Below are 18,047 nucleotides of genomic sequence, written 5' to 3'. Positions count from 1 at the left end.
ATATATATATATATATATATATATATATATATATCTTTTTAGAAATCCAAAGAAAACTCGAGAAGTTGCAGGGGGCAAATATGTTGCAGATGATATATACGGGGCCTCCCAGCTGTGACGCAGCACAATTTAAAAAAGGGGGAACATCGTTACCCGAAGCACACCTAGTGCATATTGTTCCCAATTTACTGTTGTAGCCACTTCTAATTTTTTTTCGTTAATGAGGTTTAATTAATGCTAATTATGCTTCTCTTTTTTTGTAATTATGTAACGACGTTCCACTTTTCTTAAATCATGCTGCCCGATAGCTGGGACGGCCTATATCCGCAATATAACTGCCGCCTTCAACAACTCTAGAGCTTTCTTTGGATTTTCAGAAAATCCTCAACTAATTCTAACCTAGGCCTCTAACCTCAACTAACTCTAACCTAGGCCAACGAACTCTAACCTAGGACAAAACAAAAGAAATGACGCAGATAATGAGAAGATGTTCATTTCATTAGGCGGGCACTCTGAATAAAGGCACGTTGCCAGACACCAATTAAGTAAATTTTAGGTTTTAGGAACCAACGCAGTGAATTTTTACCTAGTTGAACTCATCTGATTGGATAACATTTAAAGTTTTCGAAAGATTGTGTGTCGTAATTAAAAAATAAGCTAATCCCACACGAATATGAAGACTTTTTTTTTGATTGTCCGCCCTATTTCTGGAATTACGAAACGCTGTCTACACACATTGTTAATCAGGGCAAGATTCTTGCTTTATCTGTCGTTCTATTGTAATTGCAATTTTATGGACACTGTCGGGAGGTTTCTGCGGTCGGCGTCATACCCCGTATATATATATATATATATATATATATATATATATATATATATATATATATATATATATATATATATATATATATATATATATATATATATATTCTTGCGTCCTTTGTACTTGAACAGAGCGCTGCAAGTTTCGGGTTGCTTGCCGTTCTTCGCGTGACGTTCCAATTTGTTGCTATCGCATTCATTCTTCGCCCTTGTGGTGAAACTGTGCCTTTTTCTTATAACTTTCTGGCAGACGTTCATGAAATGTTGTAGCTAACAGCAACTTTTCTTTTCTCGAACTTACTAACTCACCGACTCACTCTCGCTCACTCTCTCACCTTCTCACTTGGTCTGTCACCTTCTCACTCACTCACTCACTCACTCACTCACTCACTCACTCACTCACTCACTCACTCACTCACTCACTCACTCACTCACTCACTCACTCACTCACTCACTCACTCACTCACTCACTCACTCACTCACTCACTCACTCACTCACTCACTCACTCACTCACTCACTCACACACACACACACACACACAAACTCTGGTGCAAGTACCACGCGCAAAGACGTAGCACAAGGTAGCAAGATGCAGCAATACAGTAGCGAAAAGCTTCATCAGAACGGCACGAACTAAACTTACCACCAAGCAGATCATCGTCACCCCGGAAGCGACGCAATTCGAAACACGACCACAACACTACAGTGCTCTTAAGCGAGACCACGTCCTCGCGACTGTGCCTTTGTCAAAATACGAAGCTAGTTCGAGTGCTCTGGGAGCTTCGAATGCGGATGTTGCCGAACTCAGTTCTGTAGTTCTGTTGTAGATATCATTACCGGGCACGCAAAGTTTCCGAGTGCACAGTTCTCAATACAGCTTTAGGCTGGTGGAATGCCATTTTAAGGGGAATAAGAGAACGAGCTATTTGCTGAGAGTTTGGCCGTATAATTCGCGGTTTTCCCGCGACGTTCGCTGAACGAGCTTGTGTGACGTTACAATTTTACGGGATAGCTTAAACCTGGATGGATATTCATATGCGTGGACGAGCAGCTGTCTACTGCAGCAAGACGCTCGTTCATTCGCTAGCATAACTTGAACGTATCTACGAATTGCCTATTGGTTGGCGAAGTTCCCAGGATTGATGTCACCTTTTATTCACTATGTCACAAGGACTTGCTTTCTGGTAAACTTTAGAAGAAACTTTGCATCAGGAAGTGTTGCACCTGGGTGTTTTCTCGTATGGCAACACCGTGAGGTGTGACATTATATCTTTCTCTAAATAATATGTCAAAGATGTACGTTATTATACAATTACATGCGTCTCTTCTTATTCATTCTTACCCAATAGCCTCTATGATTATGCAGTTCAAGCTGGGAAAATTACTCGTGAGCCACATTTGCAACAGTTGAAAGAAGCTCGATTGACCAACGATTTGAAAATCAGTTCTGCGGAATCCCGCAAGGTGGCGGAAGGGTTAAGAAAGGAAAAATAGACAACCACCCATTTATAGCACGAAGGCACAAGGATTAAAGCCTCTTAGTCGCCGAAAAATTCAACCCCGGACCAGGACAAAATTTTCGGCGATAAGAGGCTTTATTTCTGAGAAATCCGTATTTATTTCCCTGTGTGGCATCGTGCTACAAATGGGTGGTTGTCTATTTTCTCTTTCTTGACCAACGATTTGTATGAATAAACCGGTCAGTCAATAACTAAATAGGTTAATGTACGAATGAATCAATATTGTTTCAAATTCTACATTGCCAAGTTTAGATTCATGGGCGTAACCTTTCTCGCACATTAACTTGCTGTGGAGTCGTTTACTGACACGCGAATACGTAAGTAAATTGGTCAGTGAAGGATTTACTGGATAAACAAATAATAATTGGAAAATTAAAACGTCACTATTTCCTGATCTCTGTATGTTTGGATTGATAATTATTTTATTCTTTGTGTGCACTACTCTTCGAGGAATATAGAGGGTGAGCTTTAAAAAATAAATCAATGATTCAAGGACTAAATCAAAAAATAATTTTTTTTTGCAGATATCTGCATGGCTCTGCATGGTGAACATTCTGCTAATAAAATGCAATCATTTCTCAGGAAAGAGTGATGTAGGTTTAACTGAGTGAATGAATGAATGAATGAATGAATGAATATGGCATCCACTCAATGAACAATCACGGTTTCTTTACTTTTACACGGGGAAATAAATAAAATTTACATTGTGTATAGGAAATAACGTGGGAAATAAATTCAAAGTGAGATTGCTTGGCAGATAACTAAACGAATGTATCAGCAACTTTATCTATAACCTGAATCGATCGCTATCTATCTATCTATCTATCTATCTATCTATCTATCTATCTATCTATCTATCTATCTATCTATCTATCTATCTATCTATCTATCTATCTATCTATCTATCTATCTATCTATCTATCTATCTATCTATCTATCTATCTATCTATCTATCTATCTATCTATCTATCTATCTGTCTGTCTGTCTGTCTGTCTATCTATCTATCTATCTATCTATCTATATCTATCTATCTATCTATCTATCTATCTATCTATCTATCTATCTATCTATCTATCTATCTATCTATCTATCTATCTATCTATCTATCTATCTATCTATCTATATGTCTGTCTGTCTGTCTGTCTGTCTGTCTGCCTGTATATCTATCTATCTATCTATCTATCTATCTATCTATCTATCTATCTATCTATCTATCTATCTATCTATCTATCTATCTATCTATCTATCTATCTATCTATCTATCTATCTATCTATCTATCTATCTATCTATCTGTCTGTCTGTCTGTCTGTCTGTCTGTCTATGTCCGTGTGTTTATGTTTGTGTCTGTCACCAATTGTACTCAGTGTCCTGATCTCTCTTCCTCCCATTCTCTTTTCTTCACTTTTTGCGGCATGCTGCGAGCAGAGTACGAGGATGAGGACGAGTGCCTGACGTGCAACGTGTGCGAGCGTTCTTTCCCGTCGGCCCGTCGCCTGTCTCAGCACCAGCAGCGCAAGCGACACTTCGGCTGTCCCGTGTGCGAGGCACTGTTCCCTTCACTCACAGCTCTGGAGCAACACAGGGAGACCCTGGAACACTGGTCGGATGACGAAGAGAGACAGCTATCCCGTCCCAAGTGAGTCGAAGGTCGTGGTGGTAGGTAGTGCTACGTTCCGTATGTGATTCCAATAATCTCATATGTTTCCCTACGAAATCGACATAGTTTCCGCAAATTGTCGTATATGTCCGAATGCTCGTCATATATTTAAGAATCTTATGGAAACATATATTTGCCTATGGAATCCACATATTTTCCATATATCTTCCGAACACTTGCCATGTATTTTGCGTAAAAATCTTATGGAAATATGTGGAATCATTGGAATTGCATACACAACATTTCAGGGTGGTGGTGATGATCACGACGATGGCGATGATGATAAGGAGAGCGTTTTGTTTTCAGTTTAATGGTTACATATCAATCAGATGCGTAATACTTGTGTACAGACGAGGGTCCCAGAGTACAAACCCTGAAAGCGGGACCCTCCGTCAGAAAGTACAGGAAATTTGAGTTCTAAAATTGGCAGAACATTAGGAGGTGATTAAAGGCAAAGATGGTTGAAATATGAAATCATGGAAATACAGTAAAATTCAATGCAAAATATGAAACACAATACACAGCCCAATACAATGTAAAATGAAATGAAGTACAGTAAAAATAAGCGTACATAATAAAGAGTGTGAAGAGTTCCAGCACATTAGGATGCAAGCACATAGGACAGAAGCGCGCAGGACAAAGGCAGGTGTGTTTCATTTCTCTGTTCTCGCGTCGCAACTTGCTGGAACCCTTCGCACTGTGATTATATACCAAGTGGCGCAGAAAACCACCCTATGCTCAAGATGGTGATAGTGTTACATAATATTACAGCCGAAACTCGTTGTGACTGACACTGATATGGAGAATTATCGGTTATAGCGAACTGAATACGAAACATATTTGGCCAAGATTAATCTCAGTGATATTTATTTTTTCTATAAGAAAACCGAGAACGCGACAGTCACCTGAATATCGACTGTGACGAAGAAGTTATTTGGTTTGCGAGAAGCTCAATACTCTAAAGGTAGCATAAACAGCATCATAAATATTGAAAGACAATTCACGACAAGATTTAAAAAATATATGGTTGTGGCATTAAAGATATGGTTAAAAGTGTGGTTAGAAACGTTGCGGAAATTTGGGTCATAAGCACCCCGGACGCTGGCGGTAGACATGCTTAGGAGACAGAAGCTACTTGGGGAAACTCCCGACGACTGAAACTTCTGACGTAGAAAAGGCCCTCTCGCGCATGAAAACAGTGGAAAACTCCATTCTGAGCAGTGGGTGCGTTTCTGTGTCCAGGATAGTTGTGCGAGACAGATTACGTATTTCTTAAAGCCGATTTTTATATCTGCTCCTACAACGAATATCGAATATAAACAACTAATTTATTTTCCCGATGGTACTTCGTTATAGCGATGTTCGACTCTAATAAAATAGCCGTGTACTTTTATGGACGCGCACGTAAATAGCCCCGGGTGGACAAAATAATCCGGAATCCTCCCCAATACGGTGTGGTGACAGTCAGTTGGTGGTTTTGGCACGCAGAATTAAAAAAAAAACCTCACTGGGTCCCTTATGCCTTCGCCTAAGATGGCTCGAAGGGAAAAGCCATCTTCTCTTTCTTCTCCGTCGATCTATTGCTCCTCCCCCCGGAGCCCCCTGAAAGGTTCCTGTACGTAACCTGGTCTTTTGCATTGTTTCCAAGCTTTCTGCACCTCAACTGGTTTTGCACTGCCTCCGTGATCGGCCCACCTTGATCAAGCGATGGTTATGTGATCACGTCATAATGTGACGTTACGTTATGTGGTTATGATGACGTCATACGCTGACATCATCGCGTGATGATGATTGTATCACTCGTGCCGACGACGTTTTCGCATTTGATGAGGCATCTAAGGCTTTCGCCTTACTAAATAAATATATCATTTAGAAAGGGCCGCAGCGGACATAAATATGGGCCGATAATTATGAAGGTTGTCTTTGTATTATCCCGTTGCCAAAACTGTGCACCAATAAGGTTGTCTTACATCACGAGCTGATAGGTTATGCTCTAGAAAAAAAAGCGAGTAAACGCACATAGAGGGCCGATGCGAAGAATATGCACGTTGTCTTGGCATTGCTCCATATGTGTGCGTGAAAACCGTTATGCGACCCTTGTTACTGCGGCTGTCACTCACAGGGCCTTTCTGCCAGCCTCCCCTGCTTCGCCACAACATTCCATCCTTTTGTACTAACTTTCTTTTTTTTTCTCGGGCGCTCGCTACTGTTCTGCTCTTTTCCGACTGACGCGTTACGGAATCCTAAAGAGTCTTCCGCTGGAATCAGCTCCATTGCATAGATGTAAAATTGATACTGTCTCATGCTTTTGCAGAGAACCACTCGAATGCGAAAAAAAACTTCTTCTTTTCCTTCTCAGTCTATTGCACTGATCCCCTTTTTCTCACAGCATTAGTACAACATGTGCCATCACCCCTGTCCCCAAAGTGTAACCTAAAATTCCCGGTAAATAAATGGATAAGCACGGGGCCTTTCTTTCAAGTTAAAGACTGGGCGTGCAAACAGGGACACAAGATAGAAGTCAATACAACACAAACGCCAACTAAAAACTCGTTTGTGTTGTCTTGGCTTCTCTCTTGTGTCCATGTTTATACTGCCAGTCTTTAAACATGAATGCTTCCCAACTAGCCCAGCTCTCAGTTGTAAGTTTGACGTTTCATTCAATGTTGCCACTGAGACGAAGTTCAGCGGCAATGTAGCGATAACTGCTCTTATCATGGCATGGCGTGGTAAGACCAGCGATCATGCGTCGCAAATATGAAAGAATCGCATTAGCAGCGATTAGAGTTGCTAACTATTTATCTTTCGAGGCAATATTCAAAGAGCATATGAATGCAAACAGGGAGAAGCAATTCACCGGGACCTTGAAGCGATGAACAACAGTCGAAGAAAAAAGAATCTTTATTTTTACATTCTGTGTAAATGTTAGGAATGGGTTGCTATAAGTGAATGACTCTTGTGTTAAGAGAGCCGCAAGCTTCCAACATTTTTTCTTATCCGTACATTTCTTTTCGACATAATGCGAATTAACGATGTCACTTCTGCCCCCCCCCCCCCGTCTTCTTCCCAGAGCGCCCGCAAAGAGGCAGCACCGCGGCGACCGGGGCTGCGACGCTGTGCTGGTCGACGAAGACGATGATCTCGACGACGAAGATGACGACGAAGACGAAGAGTCGTCCGACGAAGACACCGACTCGGACGGTCTCGATCCGGGACCCAAGGCACAGGAGCTGGAACGGCTCTTGTGACTGCTGCGGGCAGGCGCTGCCCCTCAAGCAGTTCCAGGGGGCGGCGCCAGGCGGCGCTGCTGCTGCGGCAGTGACGTCACCCGCTACTGAGACACGCGGACGAATGACAGACGACAATAACGATGACTTAGCTGAAATAGCTGTACCCAATGGCGTGACCCTCAAGCAGTCCCAGGGGGCAGTGCAAGGGGGCAAGGCTGTTGCGGCACTGACGTCACCCACTACTTAAAACACGCGGACGAATGGCAGATGACGATGAAGTATTGGAAAAAGCTGCAGAAAATGGCGTGACCCTCGCGTCGTCTCAAGCAGACGACGCGAGTCTGTTCTAGAGAGAACAGCACTGGCGTTTCAGAATGGCTAGCCCTTCCCTGGCAACCAAACTTCATCCATGGAAGTAAGCAGCGCGAAAAGAAAGACGACGCACACAGGGAGGAATGACAAGAACAAGCGCCGACTTTCAACTAAGCTTCTTTAATCGGAAGTAAAACATATAGAGACATCACGTCGTCTTGATTTTCGCGCTGCGTACTTCCTTGGATCCATACCAACTGGCCCAGCTAAGTACACTTCTGCGAACTTCATTGCTTTGCCGCACTTAATCAGGAGATTTAGATTTTACGCATTCGAACGGTGTTAAATACATAGTTTTCAAACATAGATTTAAAGTGCCCTGTATCCTAAGCAGGTCAGGAGCTAGCTCCGAAAGAATTCAGCGGACGATTGAGCAACCACGCTTTTTGTTTCTAATTCCGTCTCATTTTTCTTTTCAGCCTTAGCAGTTACAAAGTCAGCGACGCCAGAGGGACGAATCGCAGCACCCTCAGGCAATCTCGAGGAGCCTAAACACAAGTTTTGCCTGAATCCATTTGCTATGCGTTAAGGATTTGCATTTATGAAGGAAAGAATTGATTTGGGACGCGAGCCCGCGACCTTCGTGCCTGTCTCACTCAGGCGTTAGCCAGTCGCTTAATGCAGCAGTGATACAATTAAAACAGCGTGTAATCAACCATTGCAAGACGGGGAAACATGCGTTATTCCACGACGTGCAGTGCAACGTGTAGTGTGCTTATCATTCAAGGATTACCTCGATCTGTTTTAACGGAGGGGCTGTTTAAGGCCTACGTGGTCCCTGGGGACCCGTCATCCGCACTTTCTGGTCCAGCTGAAAGAGCGAAGCTTGACGAGAGGGATAGCAGCTAAATGGATAAGATGGAAGCCTAGTGTAGCGAGTTCAGCCTGGTAGAGAAAGGGTAGCGACGGGGAGAGGGCGAATCTGGGTAGACAGGAGGAGAGCAAAGGTCAAGTTATGGCGAGAGCGAAGCAGGTGGTGTGGAGAGGAGGACCGGCTGATAATCATCCTGGAAAAGCTGAGGGTATCGCATTCGCTCTGGAATGTTCGGCAATGGCCAAGGTAAAAGTGATGCCATCAGCACCGTTGTTTCATCAGACTTGCGATGTTAAGTCAGTTGAAACTGCACATATTTTTTTTCGACAAGACACGAGAAACGGCCACGTGCTGCTAACGACACAGCAGTGACTTTAACGTTGACGTGCTGTGCACATTGGCTGAACACGTTGTAACAAAATATCTCCGGTTTCGTTTCCTCTCACCTTGCTCATAGAGGAGGTTTCCACTGACGTCATAGAGGCCGTCATGCTGTTTTACTGCCAGTACACCTACAAGCTTGGCTTTATCTCGGTCTGCTTTTCTCAAGAAGTGCAGTGGAAGCTGCGAATCGCAGAACAAAATGTCGAACAATAACGTCACGGGAACACTATATCCTATCTAGAAAGGTAACATCGCCACCGTGTATTCAGTGCTAGATTATTACGTTGTAGTCGACGCCATTTTGCTTATCAATAATCTGTATCGGGACACGTGCCTGTGTACCTCTTATGGCATGTTATCTAACGTTTAGGAAGAATTACTGGATGGCTGCCATATTTCTCCTAAATATTATTACACTGAACGTCTTTGTAAAAAAAGAAAATAAAAGACTCGAACATGTGTATCTCATACTGGAAATGGGCGTTGAGCAGACGCCCCGCTGTTTTTTGGTCATGTAGCCTAAAGCACACGACCCTGAAGATCTTGTGACGTCACATTGCTAAGGTTATTATTTCAAACGTTCATTCAGCAGGATCAACGCTTTAGTGAGAAAACTACACTGCTCACCATGGCAGCATGACCATTGTCATATGTATATTTTCTTTTTTTTGTTGAAGCAGTTGCGATATGTTACTCTTCGCGATTGTCTATGATAATACGCATGCAGCTGTATCATTCTATGACGTCACATCAAGCGCTTCTTTAAAAACCCCCTCGATCGCACCACCCCACATTTAGCACTTTAGTCACACAGCTACTAGGCCACTTAATTTAAGGTTTGTAATGCTGACGTGAAAGAGTTTTGGCTTGAGCTAAATGCTGTTAAACAAGAAAGGAGTAAAATGCATATTAACTCAGTAATCCATGTAGTGAGGATTGTCTTCCAGAAAAAGAAATGCATTTGATATATGACAAGATACTGTCCACGTATTTTTGCTGCACTACTGTAGTCGTATTCGGACTAGCCATTGTTTGAAACACCTCTACTAGAGAATTGTTCAGACTAGCTGAATACTCGTTATCGACATTAACATTTCGAAACCAATACGGTACTGATGTTGTTTGTTGCGCCATTTATTAATACCGTCTTCCCAGTAACCCTAAACAGCGCACGCATAATGACGTCGCGCTTCGGTTAAGCCTAACGTGGCCGCCAGTGCTCACTTTCAGTGTTAGCGACAAGAAATCGCAGCCGATGACGTAAAGAAGGGTTGCTATTGGCACGTGTATTGTAGTACTCTTGTTTGAAATGTGTCCAGTACTTGTTGTGACACTATTTAGCAGGGTGCTATGACAGTATTTGCTCGTGAATTTTTGACGTGAAGCTCCAGCGACCATGATGCAACCCCCCAATTGATAACGTCACTTCAATAAGTCACATGTATTGTTACGACGTGACGTGGTTCCGCAGTTTTCTGATGTACCTTCATGTTCTGAAGTGTACGCACCCTCACCTACCTCGTCTGATCCTAAAGATGACTCAGCATAAAGCGATTTCTAACCGAAATCTCCATGTCTGTACATAGAGGTACTTGTGTCATCGTAATTGCTTTTCTGTGACATTACACTGGAGAACCAACCCTAATGTTTACAGTGGTTTTTGTAATTATGTGTGATTCAATAGTGGCACTTACTTAGTCCATGGCGTACCCAATTTAAGATATGATAGTGATTTTTGTGACATCCCTGAAACTGCATTTTCTCGCAGAAACAATTCTGCAGAACGTGCAAGCGGCATTACAAACTGCCCCGATTAGACTTCGTCTGTGACGCCAATGTTGAAGTTTATTTGCCCGAGCCAATCTTCAAACATATATTCTAAATACCTTCGCCGGCCAGTATACCTTACGCAGGAGCCTAAGAAGTAATTACGCTTAATGTTGCTAGTTTTTCTGTCCTAATGATAACCACTGGCTCATTTACAAGGCACTCGCAGATCCTTATCTCGAGAAGCAATCGTCAGAATACACATACGCCTAAGCTTATGTGCAGCCGCATTTAGTATTCGCTGAAACACAACGCGAGTCGTGGGTCGGGATCCCAAAACTGCATTGTTAAAAAAAAACTGATCGTGGTTATAATTACTGATATTTATTAAACCAAGCTTTTGCGTGTCAGGAGATTCGCAGTCGACTCGGTGGTGCTTCGATTGCGAGCCCACTATTGCAGCTCAGAGAGAAGGCGGTGGTGCCTAAACTTTCAAATAATGCAAACGGGCATTTTGTATCTGTATAACATGACAAAACATTCTTTTGAACTCATTTTAAGTTAAAGAAATTCGAATACCGTATCTTGTATTGCCCTCAGAGAATGAATACGTGCTTCCCTTAGCCGACTGTTCGTATGTGATGTCTTATAAGTACTGTGTCTTGTGATAGATCTTGACAAAGATTTGCAAAGATTGGAGTAGTGTGTTCGGTGAGTGTGGATGATTATTTAACTTTCCTGATGTTTAAGGAATGTTGACCTCACACTGTTTATAAATGCTGCGCGGTGTTTGGCTAATTCTTATGTGTAAATGCCTATAACTGATAGCACAGAGCAAAATGACGCATAATGCAATGTGAACAACGTACGTCGCCAAGATAAAACACACGCTTGATGCTTTTGGCTTGTGTCGATGATTATGGCGTGACCAGTGGCCTGCTGTACAGATTTGTGTGTGTGAGCCTATTGTTGAGGCTGTAAACATACAGAATGTTGAGTACATAGGAGTACCAGGTAACGAAGCCCTTCATGCTCACTGGTGGCTTGCTTTGAAGTAAATTTCGCGCAGACGTGGTATTCTGCTGCTCATTCAGTCCATCACTACATGTGTATGGGGTGCCGATTCATCCAGGAGCAAGAAGTGCGCACTGGATCGTGCGACTGCACGTAATAAAAAGCATAAAGTTGGCGGGAGCAAAGGAAGTCCCCATCAGTCTTTGTAGTGGTGAAACAAGGACATGTGGAAATGCTTCTTCCATAGCAATCTGTTTCCCCCAAACTTTAACAGATGGCGCTTAGTCCAGGCGGCGAGTGTGGAACAATCTCGAGTGTTCCCCACTCGCCGCCTGGGATTCGAGTGCCGCTGGCTAACATTCCCAGGTATTAGGCGCACATAAATACACTACCAAAAAGCGGACGGTGGGCACCCTCCGTTGTAGCTCAAACGTTAGAACATCAGACTCGTAATTCTAAGGTTATGGGTTTGGATTCCACCGCCCGGAAAGGGTGATTTTTCGTCCACTTTAATTTATTTCAATTCAAGTGAGAACCATTACATTACAGTTAAGAAACCACATATGATGCCCCCTATGCTTTCCTTGGCTGAACATCACAAAAAAAGCCAGCAGTTTACTATGAAAGGCCGCATACATCCGGTACTTTTATTGAGGTACGAATGGGTCACAACGCGCATCCACGTGGTATTCATGTCACGCATATTCGCGAATGATCGTTGTGTATAGATATAGTTAAACCTTCGCGCTTGCAATATGTGCCCTAAATGTGCTCACAAATCGCCTCAATTCAAGCTCTCGTGCGTGACGCTACGCTTGGGTATCCGTGGAGCTCTCTTAGGGGACCACCACGTGATCTACGCTTTGTGCAGCAATGGCGACGCGGGAAACGATAAGATTGTTACTGTGCCCGTAGGTGGTGTGTATACGGTGATGTTCAATAAAGCTTTGTCAAACTCGCTTCTACGCAGTTTGGGTGATGTTCATGTATACGCAAGTGACATCTTGCATGACAATAATTCGTGTTATCTCTCCAGGCTACTGTTAGTGCCAACACTATTCATAATGTTGGCTAGAGTTGTTTAAACCATGAGAGAGAGAGAGAAACGCTTTATGAAATGCTGGAGGTGTTACCCCAGCTATTCTCCTGGCATGCTATACTCCAGATACTGGGTGATGATTACAATGTATACACTGATAAACACATAACAGCACCTACAGGCACACACACAGACGTAGATTACACCATTTACAATGTTTCGTTGAGCATCGTGTCCCGCTAGAACGTAAACCATATATTGGCATGGTCTAAATCACAACGCACAACACATCTTAAGTTATGTGTTGTGTAGTCATAATCTAAATAATGGTTAGTGTGTAAATGTATGGTTAGGCTGCTAAATAATGATTAGTGTGCCATATGTATGGGTGGCAATAGTAAATATTTAGTATTTGCAGCTATGAACCGCTTTTAACGCTGTGGACGCTCGTTCACACGCGCATACTCGTAGAAGAACGTCCTTTTTGTTTCTGAAAGACATTCCGCATAACTATCGCCGCTATGAAATAGTCTTTAGATGGTCATTTAGCTCATAATAATCATCATGACAAGAAAAATAGAAGCGAGACAAGCAAAAATTATCTGGAAGATTGACCAATACTCAAACACAATAAAGTTCACGTGAAATTACAGCGGAACCCCTTGTATGCACGAAACGTACTAACTTCATTGCTGAGGTGTTGCTATCCTCAAATGCACACGCCTTAGAATCCACGTGAACGTTCATTAATAATGACACCTAGGGTTTTAGTGTCAAAGTCCCGGTATGACCATGGGGCACGCCGTATTAGAGGGCTCCGGGAGTTTTGACCATCTGGTGTTCTTTAACGTGCACTGACGTCGCACAGTACCTGGGCATCTCGAATTTCGCCTCCATCCAAATGCGACCGCCGCAGCCGGAATCGAACCCGCGACCTTTGGGTGAGCCGCCGAGCACCGTAACCACTCTAGCACCTGGCGGACAAAGTGCAACAAAGAATAACACCAGTTTGTTTTGTCTATTACCTTGTTATGGAGCCCGCGTCAGCACGTCTGACTTGGTCTCGCGTAAAATCCGTTCTTCTCAGCTCACTTTTACAGCCGCTGTCGAAGGTTTCTGCAGAGCTTTTTTTTTTGCAGTTGAGGATGTGCAACGATTTTCATTTAAATCAGCGGCACCATAGCGAAATTAAATTATAACTGCGTCACCAACTTCGCGACACTCTTGAATATGTTATTCAAATTACGCTTGCGTCAACAAACAACGCCTTGCCAAAGGTTGCCACACACTTCGCATCACACAGATGCTATTGCGTAGGCAGTTTCGCGAATAACGTAGTCGCATAGCGGCAGTATATGTGATGCGAAAAGTAGTGAATTGCAAAATTAACCACGTAGTTTAACGTGGCGGACGTGTTTAGCAAGGGTGTCACCCCGTAATACATTGTGTAGAAGATGCTTTCGACAGCTGTAGAATGTTCACCCAGCAAATTCTTCGTTGGTTTACGGTTTAGGTTCAGAAAGCAACAGTGCCCATAATGCTAAACCCTGGCTGATCGAAAAAGAAAAAAAAATGCCGTGCAGCATTTTCTTATTGTGCGACGCCCTTCGGTGAAAAAAAAACTGCGTATCGAGTTTCTGTGGTGTTGGCGTTTGTGTACCTTAGTCTTGCTGTGGTGTCGTCTTTCAGGCCTAGCTTTCTTTAGCGCACACTGGCGGATTCGCCCTTCATCGAAATTTTCTGTCTTGCCACCTTCTGCTACAGATTGCAGACAATGCGTGTGAGCAGACAACATTCAGTCAGTTTTTGTGCTGCTAGTTGTCCCGCGTCGTCTGCTGTCATTCTGAAAAAAAAAAGAAACTGCAGACGATGCCGTTTAAAGTGCATACATTGCACACGTCGCCATGCAAGCGCTCTGTTGGGCGCACTTGTGTGATTTATGGAAGCTGTTTAAAGTTTGCAGTCGGTAGTAATTTAGCAACCCGCCACGCATCGCGTCATTCTCCGAAAAAGACAATGCGTGTGAAAGGGGCGTTGAGTTTAAACGCAGCAAAGTTTATGGTTCAGTTCACGTGACAAATGCATTCGACATCCACCATTTTTCGCTGCATTTCATTCGTCTAGCGTGTTGAGGTCACAAAACCACGAATAAGTTTAAAAAAAAAAATTCTGCCGTCGAGAGCGTCGGAGCAGCAGTTGAACGTTGCAGGCTCCTATGAATTCTCTATTACGCGTTCTATGAAACGTCGGACCAGACGTTTTGCAGCCTTCCGTAGTTCCAGCGTTGTCTCGTAACACGACTCAATCTGGCCGTATTTAATCCAAGCGGAAGTGCGTAGCCCATGCGAAAACAGTTCCGGCAACATAATCCCAGCTGCGCAGCGACAGGTGGGTTACAAACAAAAGACGCTGACAGCAACGATTTTTCCCAAAGGGTGCTCCTTTTTTACCGTGTTTCAACCTTGCGTGTCAGGTACGGTTTCACGACATTGTGTTGTAACATAAGCTAGTCGGCGCGCTCGAGTGCTCTCGACATCGTGTCGAGTTGCAAGGACAGTTGCAGTTGCGCTTTCATTCTGTTACATTGTATTTTCTTATTTGTTCCTTTTGGTGCAAGCGCCCGTACACAGCCCAGAGCCTTAGCAATGGCGCGAGCGTGGCATAAGAAAAAGAAAAATTGTCAAGCCTGCACGGAATACGCAGTGCATATTGACAGCGAAAGCTTAAAAAAGCGACCTTTCTAGAGCCCGTTCTAGACCTTTCTAGAGCCCGAGTACAAAGACAGCACCGACCAACATGGGACAATTTAATCTCCATAGAGCAAAGCAAAAGAAGTAGCACAAAAACTTGATTATTTACCTGGCAATGCAGTCTAATCGAAGACGTACGTAGAAATATATACAACTTTGTCTAGAATGGCAAGGTAGAAATGAGGCCGCAAGCGCGGCGTGTTACGAAAAGCGGCGAAGTAAAAGCCGTGCTAGAAATAAAATGCGCGTCAGGCTTCGAAACAGCAAACATGTCGAACAAAAAACGTATTAAAACGCTTAGCTCGCACTTTTTGCGACTGGGTCACCTATATCTTAAAGACCCCGAAGAAGAAATCACAGAAGCTGAGCCAAAAACGAGGCAGTCCTACCCTCTCGAAAGGGATTCATATTCAAATCTTCCATTGAGATTATTTTGTTCTTTCCTTGAGCTTTCAAGCTAAGGAGGTTGCCCCTCTTTTTCTGTGGCTTCAAAGAGCGCTGCCGCCTGCCTGAGAGGCTTTGCATAGATCGATAAGATCGGCCTTGTCAAATCAATTCCTAAGGCAGAGCTCATTTCAGTTCGTTCTTAAGGCTGCCGCCCACATCGGCTTCGGAATGCGAAAGCGAATTGTTTATTCTACCCCCATATCAGGGCCGCCATCACGGAAGAAAAAAAATAAAAAAAAGATATGCTCTGCAGTGGCAGAACTCGAGAACACGACAAAAAGAGCTCTATAGGATGAACGCGACTTACCTTGTCGAAGTGGATACAATATAATAATCCCATTTTTTAAAACGAGTATTTTTTCTTTGTCCCTTATCGTACCCGGGTCTTGTGTCTTTGTTGTCTACAGCTCGGTAAGTCGGTATGTCGGCGTTATATATCTGTGTATACATGTTCAATTTTGTATGTTTGTTGAATTCAAGTATACACTAGGAAACGAAACAGCACATGCCGTGTGGGCTGACACAAAGCATAGACTCGGTGCGCACTTCTCCATAGTGGACAATATTGCATGGCATGCGCTACGGTTTTGCACTATGCTTTGTTGTTCTGTTGACAAAGGGGCAAAAGTTCTATGAACCATAGCATATCGCACCGCACAGGTTTCTTCTGCTCAACAAGAAATGGTTACGCAAACCTCGTACATTTCATAGAGACTCATATCCGTCTCTGAAGCAGACCACTTTGTTACGCGAATTTCTCATTTAATACAGTGAATTCGTTGACTTGATTGTCCTTGTTAGACGTTCGATATGTACAGTGGCGCTCTGTATGTGTTGCAACACGGTGGTCATGGCTGAAGGGGCCCCAAGCAAAAGTGCAGTGGGTTTTGAGATATCAGAAAAAAGAAACCAACGCGAAGACGACGGAGAACACACAAAATAAGAAGGACACAGGACAGCGCTTGTCCTGTGTCCTTCTTCTTTTGTGTGTTCTCCGTCGTCTTCGCGCTGTTTTTTTTTCAAGGTATGTATCGATTCCAACTCGCCCACCTTTCTACCTTACTGAAATATGATTAGTCGAAACAGTGCTTATGTCACTAATTGTCTTTTATGTCGGCACCACCGAGCAGTGAGCAGGGGTAGCACGTTACAGTTGATATTGGGCGTGGCTGTGCCACTGTAGGAGGGCTTATCCTTGACAAATACTACAGAATGGACATGTACCAGTGTTATGGAAGTGGTACAGAATCCTTTAATAGAAGCCTGATATCCACCATAACTATTTGTGCATACACCTGCGTATGTATATATCATCGTTACATTCATAATACCAGCCGAACCGCTTCTCTCGGAGCTACATCTGACATATGATGACGTATGTCGGATGGCTTTCTTCGCAGCCTCAATGGTCATAGGCCGCAATGTCAGCAATCTCATAGCCTCAATGTCAATCATTCCGGTGCTCGAAACAAGAGATAATCGTTAGCTGTACCGCTGTAACCCTTAGGAAATCTGCCACTTATCGAGCCGTCCATCTCATAGTGCCGTCTAATATGGTTCTTTCCGAGGAAAGCGACTAAAGCTCCTCTTCGCCGGTTCACTAATCCAACTGAACGGCACTAACACACCGGGAGTGTTGCAATATTAACCGCAGACGGCTACAATGACAGCTTCGAAAAGACGGCACCGGAGAAAAATATGATGAAGGCTAGTTTGCTGCCTAGCCAAAATGGCTGCTCAGCGATATGCTCGGATAGCCCGGATCTCACTGGAATGGTTGTCTGCGCACACGCAGGCGCTGTTCCAAGCGCGCTCAATGTAAGCTACGTTCAATTTTATATAGATGTTAAAGAAATAACAATTACGTTTATCTTCCTTAGCCTTCTTTTGTCGACGCGCTGTGGCGTCGACAGAAATGTCTTCACGCAAAGGTGAAGACATTTCTCTGAACTGTGCACAGTCTACTTAGTGTTAGGAATCGCTGTGTACACACATCGTTAGTTCGGGTCGCAAGTGTTTGTTTTATCTTTTGTTTTTATAACACTCAGACAGAGCCTAATGAGCTAGCGTGGTTCAAGGCAATTTATGCCTGTCTTCCTCATTCCGCTCGCTCGTTCGCTTGCTCGCTCGTTCGCTTGCTCGCTCGCTCGCTCACTCACTCACTCACTCACTCACTCACTCACTCACTCACTCACTCACTCACTCACTCACTCACTCACTCACTCACT

At 43.5% G+C, this 18,047-nt stretch overlaps 1 protein-coding gene across 1 annotated transcript in view; it reads left to right on the top strand.

Moving 5' to 3' along the window:
• The window catches only part of LOC125756141 (guanine nucleotide-binding protein-like 3 homolog), a 47,502-nt gene extending 34,958 nt beyond the window's left edge, over positions 1–12,544 (top strand). Inside the window, exons 3-4 of the mRNA XM_049417551.1 lie at positions 3,771–3,981; positions 7,073–12,544. Of these exons, the coding sequence (XP_049273508.1) occupies positions 3,771–3,981; positions 7,073–7,250 (389 nt within the window). The 3' untranslated portion in view covers positions 7,251–12,544. The remainder of the gene's footprint in view (positions 1–3,770; positions 3,982–7,072) is intronic.
• The last annotated feature ends 5,503 nt before the right edge of the window (positions 12,545–18,047 follow it).

Source organism: Rhipicephalus sanguineus, chromosome 7 (assembly GCF_013339695.2).
Source record: "Rhipicephalus sanguineus isolate Rsan-2018 chromosome 7, BIME_Rsan_1.4, whole genome shotgun sequence".
Taxonomy (NCBI): Eukaryota; Metazoa; Arthropoda; class Arachnida; order Ixodida; family Ixodidae; genus Rhipicephalus; species Rhipicephalus sanguineus.
Note: the sequence above shows the minus strand (reverse complement) of the source record. Positions and strands in the feature narration are given on the sequence as shown.